General features: G+C 38.8%; 1 protein-coding gene across 1 annotated transcript; it reads left to right on the top strand.

Moving 5' to 3' along the window:
• The first annotated feature begins 4,740 nt into the window (after nucleotides 1-4,740).
• AARSD1 (alanyl-tRNA synthetase domain containing 1) lies at nucleotides 4,741-14,117 on the top strand. The gene is made up of 12 exons (XM_026687645.2): nucleotides 4,741-4,859; nucleotides 5,926-6,051; nucleotides 6,654-6,813; nucleotides 6,925-6,982; nucleotides 8,519-8,675; nucleotides 8,747-8,863; nucleotides 8,999-9,129; nucleotides 10,885-10,951; nucleotides 11,481-11,572; nucleotides 12,077-12,131; nucleotides 13,343-13,437; nucleotides 13,593-14,117. Exons 1-12 carry the CDS (start codon nucleotides 4,821-4,823, stop codon nucleotides 13,711-13,713), a joined length of 1,218 nt encoding a protein of 405 aa, XP_026543430.1. The 5' UTR covers nucleotides 4,741-4,820; the 3' UTR covers nucleotides 13,714-14,117.
• The last annotated feature ends 1,336 nt before the right edge of the window (nucleotides 14,118-15,453 follow it).

Raw genomic sequence — 15,453 nt, 5'->3', positions numbered from 1 at the left:
TAATCCATTCCCTATTAAATGTAGAAAGAAACGAGACTCAGGTAGTAGTCTTTGTAATTTGGATAATTACAAGAAACTCTTCGTAAATTTTTGTGAAAGAAAATGATCATTCAATAATCAAATACTAGCTTCAGGTTCTGACCAGTTCTGGAGAACCGGTAGCGGAAATTTTGAGTAGTTCGGAGAACCGGTAGCAGAAATTTTGAGTAGTTCAGAGAACCAGCCAATCCCACCTCTGACTGGCCCTTTCCCCCATCTATTCTCTGCCTCCCGAGTCCCAGCTGATTGGCTGGGTCTTCTTTTGTTGCCCTGTACAGGAGAATGGAGCTGAAAAGCAGGTTAGTAGGGTGGGGAAGGAATGAGATTTTGCAGTAACCTTCCCCTGCCATGGCCACCAAGCAATGCCACACCCACCAAGCCACGCCCACAGAACCGGTAGTAAAAATTTCTGAATCCCACCACTGGTGTTGCCCCTTCTATTTCATTGAGTGGAATTTCATTTGATCTTTGAAGTTCAGTCATAACTGGGAACCATCTGGAAATACTCAGCTGTTGAATAAGCTGGATAACAACAACAACAACAATTACCTTAACAGTTGTTCGGTCCTTGGTTAGGACTTGAAATATTAAATTTTTACCAGTGCCATACTGTAAATTGAATTGATGATGATGGCAACAACAACAATAATAATAGTAATAATAAAATAAAACACAACTAGGAACTGCCTATATACACAAATGCTATTTTAATAGCTCTTAGGCCCTTGGGTGGGACCTGAACTGTTAAGTTTTTATCAATTCCAGATTGTTAATCAAATTGAAGATTAACAACATTAACAACAATAATAATAATTGAAGGCTTCATTTTGACTGCCCAAGAACAAGATCTGTAGACCAATTCCATGAAAACAAAAATTTAACATGTAAGTAACAACAGCAAGTGCCGCTTATGCAGCGAGAAAGATAAACAGTGGATCATCTTATCAGTGGCTGTAGCAAAATCTCACAAACTGATTATTTACAACGTCATGATCAAGTTGCCAAAATCATACATTGAAAGCTTTGCCAGAAGTTTGGGTTCAAATGCAGCAAATATTACTGGGAATACCAAATTGACAAAGTTCTTGAAAATGAACAAATCAAGATCCTGTGGGACTTTCAAATCCAAACAGATAGACATCTGGCACACAACACACCTGACATCACTGTTGTAAAAAAGAAAAAGTCTGGTTCATTGATATTGTAATACCAAGTGATACACAAATTGAGGAGAAACAGCTAGAAAAAAAGAACAAAACATTGTGATTTACAAATGGAAGTTGAGCGATTATTGAGGAAGAAATTAATGGTTGTACCAATAAGTAATAGGAACCCTTGGAGTAATACCCAAAGGGCTGCCTAGATAAATGGAAATTTTGACCTTATTAGACTTCAATATCCCGACTACAAAAAAAACACCCTACTTAGAATTGCCTAAATCAGATGCTACTTTAACAGCTCTTAGGTTCCTGGTTAGGTCTTGAATTGTTAAGTTTTAATCTGTCCCACTGTGAATCGAATTATTATCATTATTATTATTATTATTATTTTTATTATTATTATATTGATGTTCAGTTGATAGTTTCATTTTTAATGAATAAAAGTTTATAATAATAATAATAATAATAATAACAACAACAATAATAATACCATTCTTGAAGAAGGCAGTATTTTAGTGAATCATTTCCCTAGCAGAAAATTATATGGGTGTAGACCCTTGTGTTACCTTAATTGGTGAGCATATTTATCATTCTTTAGCATGCTTCTTGGTGACAATCCTAAACCTTTTGTGATTTTATAGCAGAATTCTTATGCTAGTATCAGATCTGGGTTACAAACATGGAGGCCAGCAGGACAACTCCCTTGCCTTAAAAATGGGAACTAAAGTGGAAATCCAATCCTCAACTATGGTTTCCCCATACCTTTAATTCTTTCCCTATAGGAAGGTTTCTCAATTTCAGCAATTTTAGGATGGACTTCTATTTCCAGAATTCCCCAGCCAGCATTCTCTGAATAGAAATCAACACATCTTAAAACTAGATGCTGATAAACACTGATCTATACAAATTTATTCAATTTATATGCCACCCATCTCTCCTGACTATAACATTAAGCTGAATGTTGTAGGAGCCATAAACTATTGGGCTAATAGATCTGGGCTTCAAAAAATCCAGATCACTTGACACAACAAATATATTGATAAAACTCTCTCTATTCTTTGCTGTCATTTATAGTCATTCTGATTTCCAAAGTCCCAAGCCTACACATATTACCCTTCTGTTTAGGCGCAGTCAATTGTTATTTGTTCTATGGACAATAATAGAACCTCTTTTTACATGATATATGAAATCAGTCTCTGATAACATCCTCAACAAGGGGCTTTCCTGAAAGTACTGTTTAATCCCAAGGCTGGAAACTTGTGAAGCAAGATCTCTTATGTTTTCACTAAAATGAAAGAGCAAACAATGAATTGTGGATTGTTACTGCTGTTTTTGTCTAGGCTGTTACGCTTTACATTAATGATTTTAAATTATGTATATTTGATGTTGTAAGCTGTTCAGAGTTCTTGGAGTGGGCAACTATAATAACTATATCTAAACAACAACAATAATGGATGTGAAGGAAAAATTAACATTGGAAGCACTAAGGTATTTGACAAAGCAGACCACAACCTACTTCTTGGTAAGCTAGAAAAATATGGGATAGAGAGCATCACCACTAGATGGATTCGTAATTGGCTGATAAATTACATTCAATGTGTAATCCTTAATGGAACTACATCCACATGGAGGGAAGTAAGCAGTGGGGTACCCAAAAGTTTTATTTTAGACCTAGAACTCTTCAACATCTTCATAAAAGATTTAGATGAGGGAATAGGAATTTGCAGATCACATCAAACTCGCAGGAGTAGCCAACACCCCAGAAGATAGACTCAAGATGCAGAAGGATCTCGACAGTTGCACACTGGGTCCTATAATTCAGTGGTGAGAAAAGTAAGGTTTTATACTTAGCCAAGAAAAAACAAAGGTATGGGTATAGAATAGGTGGAATCTGGCTCAATAGCAGTAACTACAAGAGGGATCTTGGATTCCGAGTGAACAATCATTTAAATCACGTGTCAAACTCTGTCGTGTCACATCACATGTCATTTTGGGGGGCATGGACTGCATGTGACGCATCCGGCCCACCAGCTGCCAGTTTGACACCCCTGATTTAAATTGAACCAATAGCTGCAGCCACCAAAAAATCCAATGCATTCCTAGGTTGCATTAACAGAGGAATAGAATCAAGTTTATGTGAAGTGTTAGTATCCCTTTAGAAGGCCTACATAAAACGACACTTGGATTCAGTTTTGGTCAAAATATAAAAATGTTAAGAAAGTGCAGAGAGAGTAACAAAGATGATTAGTGGACTAGAGCAGTGGTTGCCAACCAGTAGGGCGGGGACCACTGGTGGTCCACGAGAAAATTTTGGTGGTACGTAGAGAAATGTCACCCCCAAAGCACACCCCAAAGCAATTAATCCAGGCTGTGTGGGAACACAAGGCTTGCATCACTTGCATTGCAAACAACATAAGGTAGTGAGGGGAGAAGGGAAAGGGCGGGGGGGGACTTGCCCCATGTGCCCCACACACCTGGCTTGGCCACCGGGCTGTTTCTTTCAGCTTCTTCTGATTTTGGCTGCACACAAGGAAAGCAGCAGAAGCAGCAGAAGTCTTTCCTTCTCTCCCCTAAACTCTGCCAGAAATGAATCTTTGGGCCCCTGCAAGGCATCCTGCTCCAAGAGGCTATGCTGGCAAAGACTCATTTCTGGTGGAATTTGGGGGAGAGAAAGAAAGACTTCTGCTGCTTCTGCTGCTTTCCTTGCATGAAGTCAAAAGTCTCTCCCCGCCCTCCCATCCCCAGAACGGAGCTGGAGATCCTGCGATCCTGGTGTCCTGTGATCCCAGAATGATCGATTGGTAGGAAAATGGGGTGGGGAATTTTCCTGCAGACTTTTTGGGGGATTTTCCCAGGGTCTCTGGTCTGCGGGATTTAAAATTATGAATTTGGTGGTCCCTGAGGTCCAAAAGGTTGGCAACCCCTGGACTAGAGGCTAAAACATGAAGAATGGTTGCAGGAATTGGGTATGTCTAGTCTAATGAAAAGATGGACTAGGGATGATATGATAGCGGTGTTCCAATATTTAAGGGGCTGCCACAAGCAAGAGGAGACCAACCTATTTTCCAAAGGCCCAGAAAGCAAAGCAAGAAGCAATAGTTGGAAACTAATCAAAGAGAGAAGCAACCTAAAATTAAGGAGAAATTTCCTGACAGCGACAACAATCAAATTCTGGGTTCAGAAGTTGCGGGTGCTTCATCACTTGAAGTTTTTAAAAAGAGACTAGAGAGCAATTTGTCTGAAATAGGGTCTCCTGCCTAAGCAGGGGAATGGGTAGAAGAACTCCAGGGTCCCTTTAGACTGTGTTTAATAGCAACAAAGATGTTTTATTCCGCCGTTCCCCCGCAAGGAGAGGAAATAGCCCGGCGAACATTTTCACTGAGTTCGACCCGCCTCCTGTCCCGGCTGAGCAGTCTTTAAAGTTAATACTTAGGTCACGAAACACAAACAGCTCATTGGCCAACGCTGGCTCCACCCTCCTTACATAGCAAATTTTGACAAACGTAGCAATTATGTCCCTCGCTGCCTGCCTTAGGCCGCCGGTCGCGCGTGCCCGTTGTCTCGGAGAGAGGGAGAGAAAAAATCGTTCGCCTCTCCGGGTTGGGTGACTTCCGTGACTGCATGGCGTTTATGTGCCAGCGGGACAGCTGGGTTCAGCAGGTGCGGAAGGAGGCAGGCGAGCGCGGTGGCTCTGAGAGGCCGTGCTCGCTGCCGCTGTTCGGGGCGGATGAATAGTTTGCAGCTTTGCTCTTCCTCCGTTTGCGCTGGAAAAGGATTCTTGCCATAGTCTTTCCAATCTCCAAAACTGGAGATAAGCGGCTTTATCCAGATTTGGAAAGGCTATGCCTAATCACGCCCCCTTTGCTAGCACAAATTGAGATGAACAGTTGCAGGGTTCCTCCCATTCGATTTTTCTGTAGCCTGTAGATGCGGGATTTTAGAAATCTGCAGGGCTTATTGACCCCAGTGGTTCTTTTTGCATATTTTTGTTTCATGAATATAGAACAATGTTCCATATACAGCAGATGATTCTTAGGTGGGCCTGCTTTCTTCCTCAAGCAGTTGTTGCCATTCCATGTTCTCCTTATTATAGCTTACTCTAGCAACTAACACTAGTAGGACAATGCAAAAAGAATATATTTAATTACTTGCATAATACAATATGCTGATATAAAAACCAGTTGCTTATACATTGTACCTTAGTAGGAAAGGAAAGCCCAGGAAAGCAAAAGCGAAGAGTGACGCTTAACTGCCCTCTGCCCAAGAATAACTAGCCTATGAGCGGAGGTAATTATAGGAAAGTGCCTCAAGAGGCCACATTTATAGTATTTGGTCTCATTTTAAGAGGTTTCTAATCTGCGAAGCATTTTAGAAGGCAACCAGAAGTGAAATTGGACATATTTAAAAAGTATGATATATGTAAGAAAATAGATTTATTATGGGTTATGAAGCTGGTATACATGGTACGGAATTAAAACGTAGTACAGAAATATTAAAATAGAAGTTTGCGATAAAAATTGCATCATTTGCTGAATGTAATATTTGTAATAAAATGTATGCAGTTCTCCCTAGAAATTTACAAGAAAGAAGGCTATTGATAAAAACATACATTTTTTTCTCATTGTTCATCACTCTTGGCTTGCACATGATACACCTTTTTAATATCAACGTTCTATGTGTTAGTTGCCTCCACCAAAACTAAGGATCTCTTCCTTTTCTTGTTAAGTTTACCACCCAGGTGGTCTCCTGCTGTCCGGCAAAATTATCTACAGAAATTAATAAAAAGAACATTTTGCAAGGTTACCATGTCATCCTGGAAGACACTATTCTTTTCCCAGAGGGTGGAGGGCAGGTAATAATTATTTTCAAAATATTTTAGAGTTGTAAATTATTGTATATTTCTTAATGTGTTGCTTGATATTAAATCCAATTTTATGTTTTTAAAACCAAAACTTTAATTGGTCAATGTATTTGTTAGGAATACATGATTTTTTTTTACTTTTTAAATATGTTTATTGTATTTAGAAATTTAATGTGATATTTCAAGAATAAGTTCCATATAAAACAATTTTAACATAAAAAGATGGACTTGGATTGCATAAGATGTATTACATAAGGTAGTTTGAAAATTCTGGAATGACTATAATTCTTCCTAAAAACTTTTGGTGTGAGATTCATAATAATTGAAACTTTTACTTGGAACTAATTAATAATATAAACATGATTGAGCAATGCCTTTATTTGTGCAGTCATTCATTGTTGCTCTTGCATTAATAACATTTATTTTGGGATATTTATGAAAAAGATAGCATTTATTACGGTTGTTACTTTTTTCCCAGAACCTTCCCACAAATTTGTGAATTAAGTTTATCTCTTTTATACATTTTGTTGAGGGTGTGTTTTTTTCTCAGAAGCTGAGAATTGGGATTGTAACTTTAAATTTTTTCATTCCAGCCTGATGACCGGGGATTTATTAATGATATCCCTGTTCTCAGAGTCACCCGACAAGGTCCAGATGCTTTACACTTTATCCAGACACCGCTTGAGCCAGGAACTAAGGTACAACTGGTGCTAGACTGGGACCGACGGTTTGACCATATGCAGCAGCATTCAGGTGAAGAATTGATGCATGTGATGTCCATCAGTTTTGGTGATTCAATACAGAATATTTATAGAAACCCAATAGAAAGTGTTTACATAGCTGATAAATAATTATCTGTTTCAGGACAACATCTCATCACAGCACTTGCAGATCTGATGTTTGGATACAAGACAACATCATGGTAAGCAGGATGCAACTTTGCTCCTGTCTTTCTTGCTTGTGGATTCTAAAACTACAGCAGAGGTAAATTGCAAAATCTGTAGAAATGTAACTCAGGTAATGCTGACAGACTTAAAACCTGAAGGATTGTTATTAACAAAATCATTTGTAAAAAGAACAGATAACCATATGGTTTATTAGAAAATAAATATCAACAATTGGCAATATTTTATTTTAGGACAAATAAAAAATGCACAAATGTATGTATGTGCTTTTGAGTTATTGGAATTCTTGTTCAGGGTAAATGATCCAGAAATCAGGGAAAGGAGGAGAAGTATTTATGGTTGCAGCCATGAGGATTGCATCTTAGAGTAAATATTAAGATAAAGATTATAGAGTTGAATATATTAATATATAACTCAGGCATTGTTTTACCATAAGGATTCTGGGACATAAAGTTATGGTGGGGTTTGTAGTTTACCAAAAATCACCTGCCTCTTTTACCTTTCTTTGATGAAATGACTGACAGCGCACATTCTGAAGCTAAAGAATGTAAGGTTCTATTACCTGAAAGTAAGTTTTTAAGTTTTGAAGATTTTATTCAATCCAAATAGGTAATTTGGATTCAGAAGACTTTCCCCTCAATATGTAAATTGATGCATTCAGTCTGCCATGTCTGTCTTCAGACCGATTATAAATTGGAGATCTCATAGACATAGCTTTTGGCTTGCTTTTTTAGATTTTTTCCCCTGGTTTTTGTACATGTAACCTGCCGAGGAATTTTGTAAAAATTACATACTTGCATATGATGTTACTTTAGCTACTTCTAGTTAATGAACTATATTTTCTTTTTTTAAAATTACACACAGAACAAAAAACAAATGTCCCTCTCCACCTCCCCTCAGCTACAAATATATACTTTCAATGTTTGTTGAAGCCATAGGGAAGAACATAATATCATTTTCTGCCTTAAAAACGCAAGCAGTTTTTAAAGAAAATGTCTTATGGAACAGCATCCTGCAGCCCACCAATACTGGTATTTGTACAATTCCTTTTGCCAATGAGTCTTAAAAAACTAGCTGTTTTCCTGGGCCTTGGGTCAATGTATCATTGGACCTTTTAAAATCATTCATGAATGTTTTTGGTTTTGTTCCTTTCAGGCTACTGTTCATTTAATTTATATTATTTTTATCTTTTTTATTGAGAAGCTTCAGAGAGTTATTCTGGAATTGGAAAACCTAGAAATTCCATGAATGAATGAATGAATGAATGAATGAATGAATGAATGAACAAATGAACAAATGAATGAACAAATGAATGAACAAATGAAGGTTGATATAGAATGTTAAACTAGTGAATGAGATTAAAGACTGATTTCAGTATTTGCACAAGGATTAATAAACTAAGTCTCAGATAAACATGCATAATAATGCTGCCTCCATTTCATTCCACCCTAATTCTTAATCAAAAGAAGATCATGGATAGCCAAGAAGAGACTTTGTGGATATATGTTTTCTCCCTAACAAATGAGGATAATTGCCTTTTCTGCCCATTGCAGGGAGCTGGGTCGTCAGCGAAGCACTATTGAAATAGACACCTTGTCAATGACAGTAGATCAGGTGACAGCCCTTGAGCAGAGTGTGAATGAAAAAATTCGAGCTCGGGTCCCTGTGATAGTACGAGAGTTTGCTATGGGTGATCCTGAAGTTGAGATGGTAAGTTTGGGCTGAAGTAGTGGAACAGGAAACTACTTTGTATTCTTCTCTAACCAGATACTGTACTACAGGTAAGAAGCCGTGGCTTGCCAGATGACCATACTGGGCCAGTTCGGATAATAAGCATTGAAGGTATTGATGCCAATATGTGTTGTGGAACACATGTCTCCAATCTAAGTGACCTGCAGGTGAGCCCCCACGTGCAAAGCTTTATAAATTGAATTTCTTCAGATGTGCATGTCAGGCTGTCCTGCAGAACAAAAATAGCCTCTTTGTGCTTGTAAAAAACCTTTAATCTGACTCAATGTTTGTTTGTTCGAAAGGTCATTAAGCTCTTGGGTACAGAAAAGGGAAAAAAGAACAAAACCAACTTAATTTTTCTTGCTGGCAATCGGGTGCTGAAAAGTCTGGATCGGAGCCATTCCACTGAAAAGGCCATGACATCACTGCTTAAGCAAGTATTCCATTTTCTGTATATCACAAATGGGCACCTCTATACATAGTCACAAAGAAACTATTTCAGACTTACTGAGAAGTCCACTTAAGCAGTAGAAGGAAAAACAGTTGAACTTTGTGATTTTTTTAAAATCCAGAAATCAATGACGCACAGGTGAATTATTTACTTAAGAGGAACAGCTACTTTATTCAAAGATATTTAAAGTTTCATGATAAGTAATGTAAGCCTCTAAACAATTGTTCCTGGAAAAAAATGGTTGCCAAATCATGCAGCAACTCCTATTACGATCAGTTCTGCATCCCATATTAACACAAGTTGCTCTTTTCACATTTCTCTTCAAAGTTTTCTCTCAATAAGACACTATACACAGGGTTGAGATTCAGCCGGTTCGGGCCAGTTCGGGTGAACCGGATGTTAATTTTACATCCAATTTGGCGAACCGGTAGTTCTAAAGACCAGCTGGCCCCACCCTGCCCTTCCCAGGAGTCGTCCCCCCATGCCCTGTTTTGGCTCTCAGGAGGTTCTAGGGAGGCTTCCTAGGCCAAAACTCCCGCACCCCATTTTGGGCCTAGAAGGCCTCCCTGAAGCCTCCTGGGAGCAAAAATGGGGTGCAGGAGTGCAGCACCCCCCCATGCCCCATTTTTGCTCCCAGGAGGCTGCAGGGAGGCTTATTAGGCCCAAAGCAGAGTGCAGAGGGGCGTGAAGAAAGAAAAGAAAGAAAGAAAGAAAGAAAGAAAGAAAGAAAGAAAGAAAGAAAGAAGAAAGAAAGAAAGAAAGAAAGAAAGAAAGAAAGAGAAAGAAAGAAAGAAAGAAAGAAAGAAAGAAAGAAAGGAAAGAAAAAGAAAGAAAGAAAGAAAGAAAGGAAGGAAGGAAGGAAAGAAAGAAAGAAAGAAAGAAAGAAAGAAAGGAAGGAAGGAAGGAAGGAAGGAAGGAAGAAAGAAAGAAAGGAAAGGAAGGAAGGAAGGAAGGAAGAAAGAAAAGAAAGAAAGGAAAGGAAGGAAGGAAAGAAAGAAAGGAAAGAAAGGAAAGAAAGAAAGAAAGAAAGAAAGAAAGAAAGAAAAAGAAAGAAAGAAAGAAAGAGAAAGAGAGAGGGAGGCAGGGAGGGATGGAAGAAAGAAAGGGGAGAAAGGAGAAGAAAGAAAAAGAGAAAGAAGGAAAGAAAGAGGGAGGGTGGGAAGGGAGAAAGAAAGGGGATGAAAGGAGAAAAAGAAAGAAAGAAAGAAAAAGAAAGAAAGAAAAGAGGGAGGGTGGGAAGGGAGAAAAAGGGAAGGAAAGGAGAAAGAAAGGGAGGGGGAGAAAGAGGGAGGGAGAGAAGGGAGAAAGAAGGAGGGAAGGAAGAGAAAGAAAAAAGGAGGGAAGGGAGAAAGAAAAAGAAAGAGAGAGGGAAGGGAGGAAGAGGGAAAGGAAAGTGAATGAGATATGGATGGATGATGGATGGATGGATAGAGGGAGGGGAGAGAGAAAGGGAAGGAAGGAAGGAAGGACCACAAACCCTGGCACTAGACACAGCTTCAGAGGATGCTTTGAAACTGCACAGCAATCCAGGGCTGGAAGGGACATCGGAGGTCATCTAGTCCAACCCTCTGCTCCAAGAGCATTGTTAAAGTGAGTTTCTCTCTTTTGACCCACCCAGTCACATGACCAAGCCACGCCCACCAAGCCATGACCATAGAACCAGTTGTTAAAAAAATATGAATCCCACCCCTGACTATACAGACTTTCCTGAATCCTGCGGTTGCCCTTGTATTTTAGGAACGGTCCCGAAGAACATGTAGAAGCCGTGAAAAGACTGCAGAGCTCTCTGAAGCTGCTTCAGAAGGTAGGTTTATGTCATGGAAAGTTCATTTTCTGTCATGGAAAGTTTCAAGCCTGGCTTTACAGTAACCACAGCAAGATACACAGTCAACTTTATGTTAGAATAAGATATTGGAAAGCAATTTAAAGAGGAGCATGTTTAGGAATGGAATATGGAAATCAGGTTTGAGGAAGATGGGTTGGTTTGGAACGATAGTGACTATGGACTGCAGTTTTCAGGGTTCACCTGGAAGGATGTCATCTAGCCTCCAGAAGGATCAGATTGAGAACCAGTTGCAGGAAGATTAGTCCTACTTGCCTTTCAGGACTATCCAAGGTCTGGTCTCCCAGCACAAAATTACATGTGGTTAGAATCCAGATGGGTAGAGGACAGTTTGATCATGGAGAAACTCAGTAACATTTATTGCATCCTTGTCCTTTTTTTTTACCTTGCTAGGAATTTCCCTGCTCAGTCATTTCCTTAGTCAGTTAATCTTTGCTGAATGTAGCAATTGATTGGATGTAACACATCCATAATGTACTTCTTTTTTCAGAATAATGTGAATTTGCTAAGAGATTTAGCTGTTCTTACAGCGCAGAACTTCAAAAACACCACAGTTGAACAGCCAGTATTTGTCTTACACAGGTGAGGGAAAAGACTCCATATGTTTTAAGCTTGGCTAATTTGGCAGATCACCATGAGAAAATCTATTTATATGTTTGCTAAGAGTCAACACTAGTCTGACAATATCAGTATGGTGGAACCAACAAATGTCTTAGATAAGGGGAAATTCAAGATAATTGAAGTCATCCTCATCTCCCATACACCCACAAACATAAAATGATATTTAATTTTATCCACAAGAACATTTTAGTGTCATGAGAACTCTGTTAATAATAAATCCTTTGAAGCTCCATCAAGCAAAAGTGTATTTATATTTTAAATTTCCAAAAAGCTGAAGTTAATACAAATTAAATTATCAAACCAACACGGGCATTGATGTTTTCCTCTTTGTGTGTCTGATAGACCTGCTACAGAGAATGGTAAGAGAGTGCAAGTTTGGACTTATTTCTTACAAAGTTTTAAAAATAGGAAAGAATTTTTCTATTCTTCTTAGGGGATCATGGAATATCTTTCTCCTCTCTACAGGAAAGATGGTGACTCCGAGTTCATGAATATACTTGCAAATGAAATTGGCTCTGGGGTGAGTCTTTTCTCTAATTTTTAAAATAGGAAATCTTCAACAAATATTTATTGAAGAGTTCCTGTTTTAAATTTAAAGGGAGTTCCTGTTTCTGATACAGATAGATATTAACAACCATTTGTTCAAAAACCATTCGAAATATAACAGCAGTGAACAAGGAGATTCATGACTGTTCCTGATAATGTGTGGCTGTTGCGGTGTTCCCATTGTCAGGTGATCACAATTCAGGAATTTCGCAACCAGCTCACAATGATGAGAGTTGTAGTGTGCTGGGTCATGTTCTCACCATCTGTGACCTTCACAGCTGGCTTCCAACAAAAAATCAATGGGAATGATGGCAGGTGGTTATAAATTAAAACCATGTAACTGTGGGACAGTGTAACAGCATGGGGATCCGCCTAACAATCACAACTGGAACTGCTGCAACTGCTATTATAAGTCTATACATGGTCATATTTCATGACCATGTCTCTTAGTGATGGAGTTGACAATCCTAGTTATGGTAGTTCTTGACTTAACAGCTATTATTTAATAATGGTTGAAAGAAAAAATGACCTCAGGAAAGTGATTTACAACCTGTTCTTGCACTTATGACTGTCACATCACACACACACACACACACACACACGTCACATGATAACAATTTGGGTGCTTGGCAACTAATACGCATTTATGACCAGCTGCAGTGCTTTTTTATTATGTTTTTGATGTTAGGTGTCCATTTTAGGTCTTGAGATATGATAGAACCTAGAAACTTGAAGGTCCCTACTGTTGCTACTGTGTTGTTTAGTATTATAAGAGGTGGTAGTATAGGAGGGTTTCTCCTAAAACCTACCACAATTTCTACGATTTTGAGTGTATTTAGTTCAAGATTGTTCCAGTCGCACCACAAGGCTAGTTGTTCAACCACCCGTCTGTATGCAGATTCGTTGTTGTCTCAAATGAGACCAATCACTGTTGTATTATCTGCAAACTTCAGTACTTTAGCAGAGGGATCTTTTGAGATGCAGTCATTGGCATATAGGGAGAAGAGAAGTGGAAAAAGCACACAGGCTTGGGGGGCCCCCTGTGCTAATTGTACAGATATCATGTGATTCCGCCTAGCTTCACCTGCTGCTTTCTGTCTGTTAGGAAGCTTGAGCAATGATTGAATAGTACTTGTAAAAATTTTGTTTAGCAGCATTAGATCTGAAACACTATCCTTTCAACAGGAAACTCTTCTTTTCTTATCTGTGGGAGATGAAAAAGCAGCTGGGCTTTTTTTGCTGGCAGGACCTTCAGAAGCAGTGGAGAAACTGGGCCCCAGGTGAGTTATTCAAAACAGTTGAAGTACAATCAAGCTATTAATTTGGTGTCCATTGAGAATGGAGCTCTGGTCTGTTTTGTCATTTGCTCAAGTGATGAGTAAGGGGAATCCAATCTAACTAAACTTATTGATTCACCTCTTGTTCTTCCCACAAGAGTTGCTGAACTACTGGAAGGAAAAGGAGCAGGAAAACAGGGGCGCTATCAGGGCAAAGCTACAAGGATGAGCCAACGATCAGAAGTGGAGGCCCTTCTTCAGGCATTCGCCAGGAAATAGAACTCAGAACAATGACTGGGTATCCGGACAATAGTGCAATTAGGGAAGAAGCAAAGTTTCAGCCATAATTGTTCCTCAAGGACTATTTAATAATACAATAATTTGTGTTTCTGTTTTTTGAGTGTGCCAGTATCACCAGAAGAAAATTATCGGTGGTCTAATGCTGCGAAGAGGAGTATTACTAGATATGAAAGAGATAAAATATGTAAGAGAGGTGTGGTATGTAAAACAAGCATGTCTGGAACCTTTATTATATGTCTGTAGAAAGAAACTTCACCATAAACCAAGCAGTTTTTTGGTATAGAGAAGAATTGCATTTTTCAGGGATGTGTTATGATAAATTTTTCCATAAAATTTGTGATGCTTCAATATCACAAATTAAACATTACAGATGTTTGCTGATATATTTGTTTCTAATAGTGTATGTTGTCTTCCCCAAATTGTCTTCTGCTGAACCATTTGTAAAGGAGTTTAACAGGCATAATTCTTTGCTCAGTCTTGGCTAATTTGGCCTCCTCTGAATATATGAGGACTGCTATGCTTAGAATTCTCAGCAATTGTCCAGTTAGCTGGACATTTTGGAGGTTGTATTCCTAACACATCTGGAGAGCACCAAATTGGTAAGATCATTTTAAATCCGTTATATCTTAGGATCATCATCTTGCCCCTAACAATCTGGGTCCTCATTTTATCGACTTTGGAAGGATGGAAGGCTGAATCAGTCGAGCCCACTGGGATCGAACTCCTGGCTGTAAGCAGAATTAGCCTGCAGTACTGCATTCTAACCACTGCACCAGCAGGCAGCATGATATTAATGAGAGGGAGGTGAATAAGTTTTCTTCTTACATAACAACCTGTTACTGTTCATTTGCTTATGTACAAGCTATTTAGTACATAACTTTGCTCAAGAAGTACCATGATATGATTCTGAATCATTTTCTGAAAATCAGGCATAGAAATGCGAGTCTAAGAAAGTGCCTAAATTGTTTAGGTGTTAAAAAATGATATATAAATTTAACCCTGCATCAGTCTGATGATTTATGGTTCTGCTTTGGTTCTACCAAACATATGATTACAAGTGGAAGAAAAAGCCTCCATTATGTCATCAGAATGTACAGTAACTTGATTAGAACATAGAATAACAGGATTGGAAGGGACCTTGGAGGTCTTCTAGTCCAACCCCCTGCTCAACCAGGAGACCCTATACCATTTCAGACAAAGGGCTGTCCATTCTCTTTAAAAACCTCCAGTGATGGAGCACCCACAGCTTCCACAGGAAAGCTTTTCTAGTGTTTATTGCTCTCACTGTTAGGAAATTTCTCAGTTCTAGGTTGCTTCTCTCCTTGATTATCCATTGTTCTTGTCTAAGATTAAATATGGTCCAAAGTGATAAGAAAATGGTAAAGAGCAAGATTTGTGCCTGACGTTGGTTGGAGATAAATGCACAAACATTCACATGAAAAGTGGGGGGAAAATCTATGATAAACAAGGAACCAGGCGGGCAGGGGAAGCAGACAGTGCAAATACAGCAAATTATTCTTCCAGGCTACTATTAAAAGTCTGATTGTAACTGTTTCTGGCTTGTTTGCAAACTAGTAGATAAGTTAGTCATCTTCTGTTCTGGTTGTAAAAGCTTTTCTAAGAGACATCCCAAATACCACTCCACTTTCTTTTCTGGATTAAATATATCTATGCTTTTCTTCCCTGTCCATCCAGTCAGGATATCAAATTATTTCTGTC

The sequence above is a fragment of the Notechis scutatus genome, chromosome Z (genome assembly GCF_049901735.1).
Source record: "Notechis scutatus isolate UNSWTSFEM ecotype Mainland chromosome Z, rNotScu1.2, whole genome shotgun sequence".
In the NCBI taxonomy this organism is placed as follows: Eukaryota; Metazoa; Chordata; class Lepidosauria; order Squamata; family Elapidae; genus Notechis; species Notechis scutatus.
The sequence above is the reverse complement of the archived record's forward strand: the minus strand, read 5'-3'. Positions and strand labels throughout refer to the sequence as shown.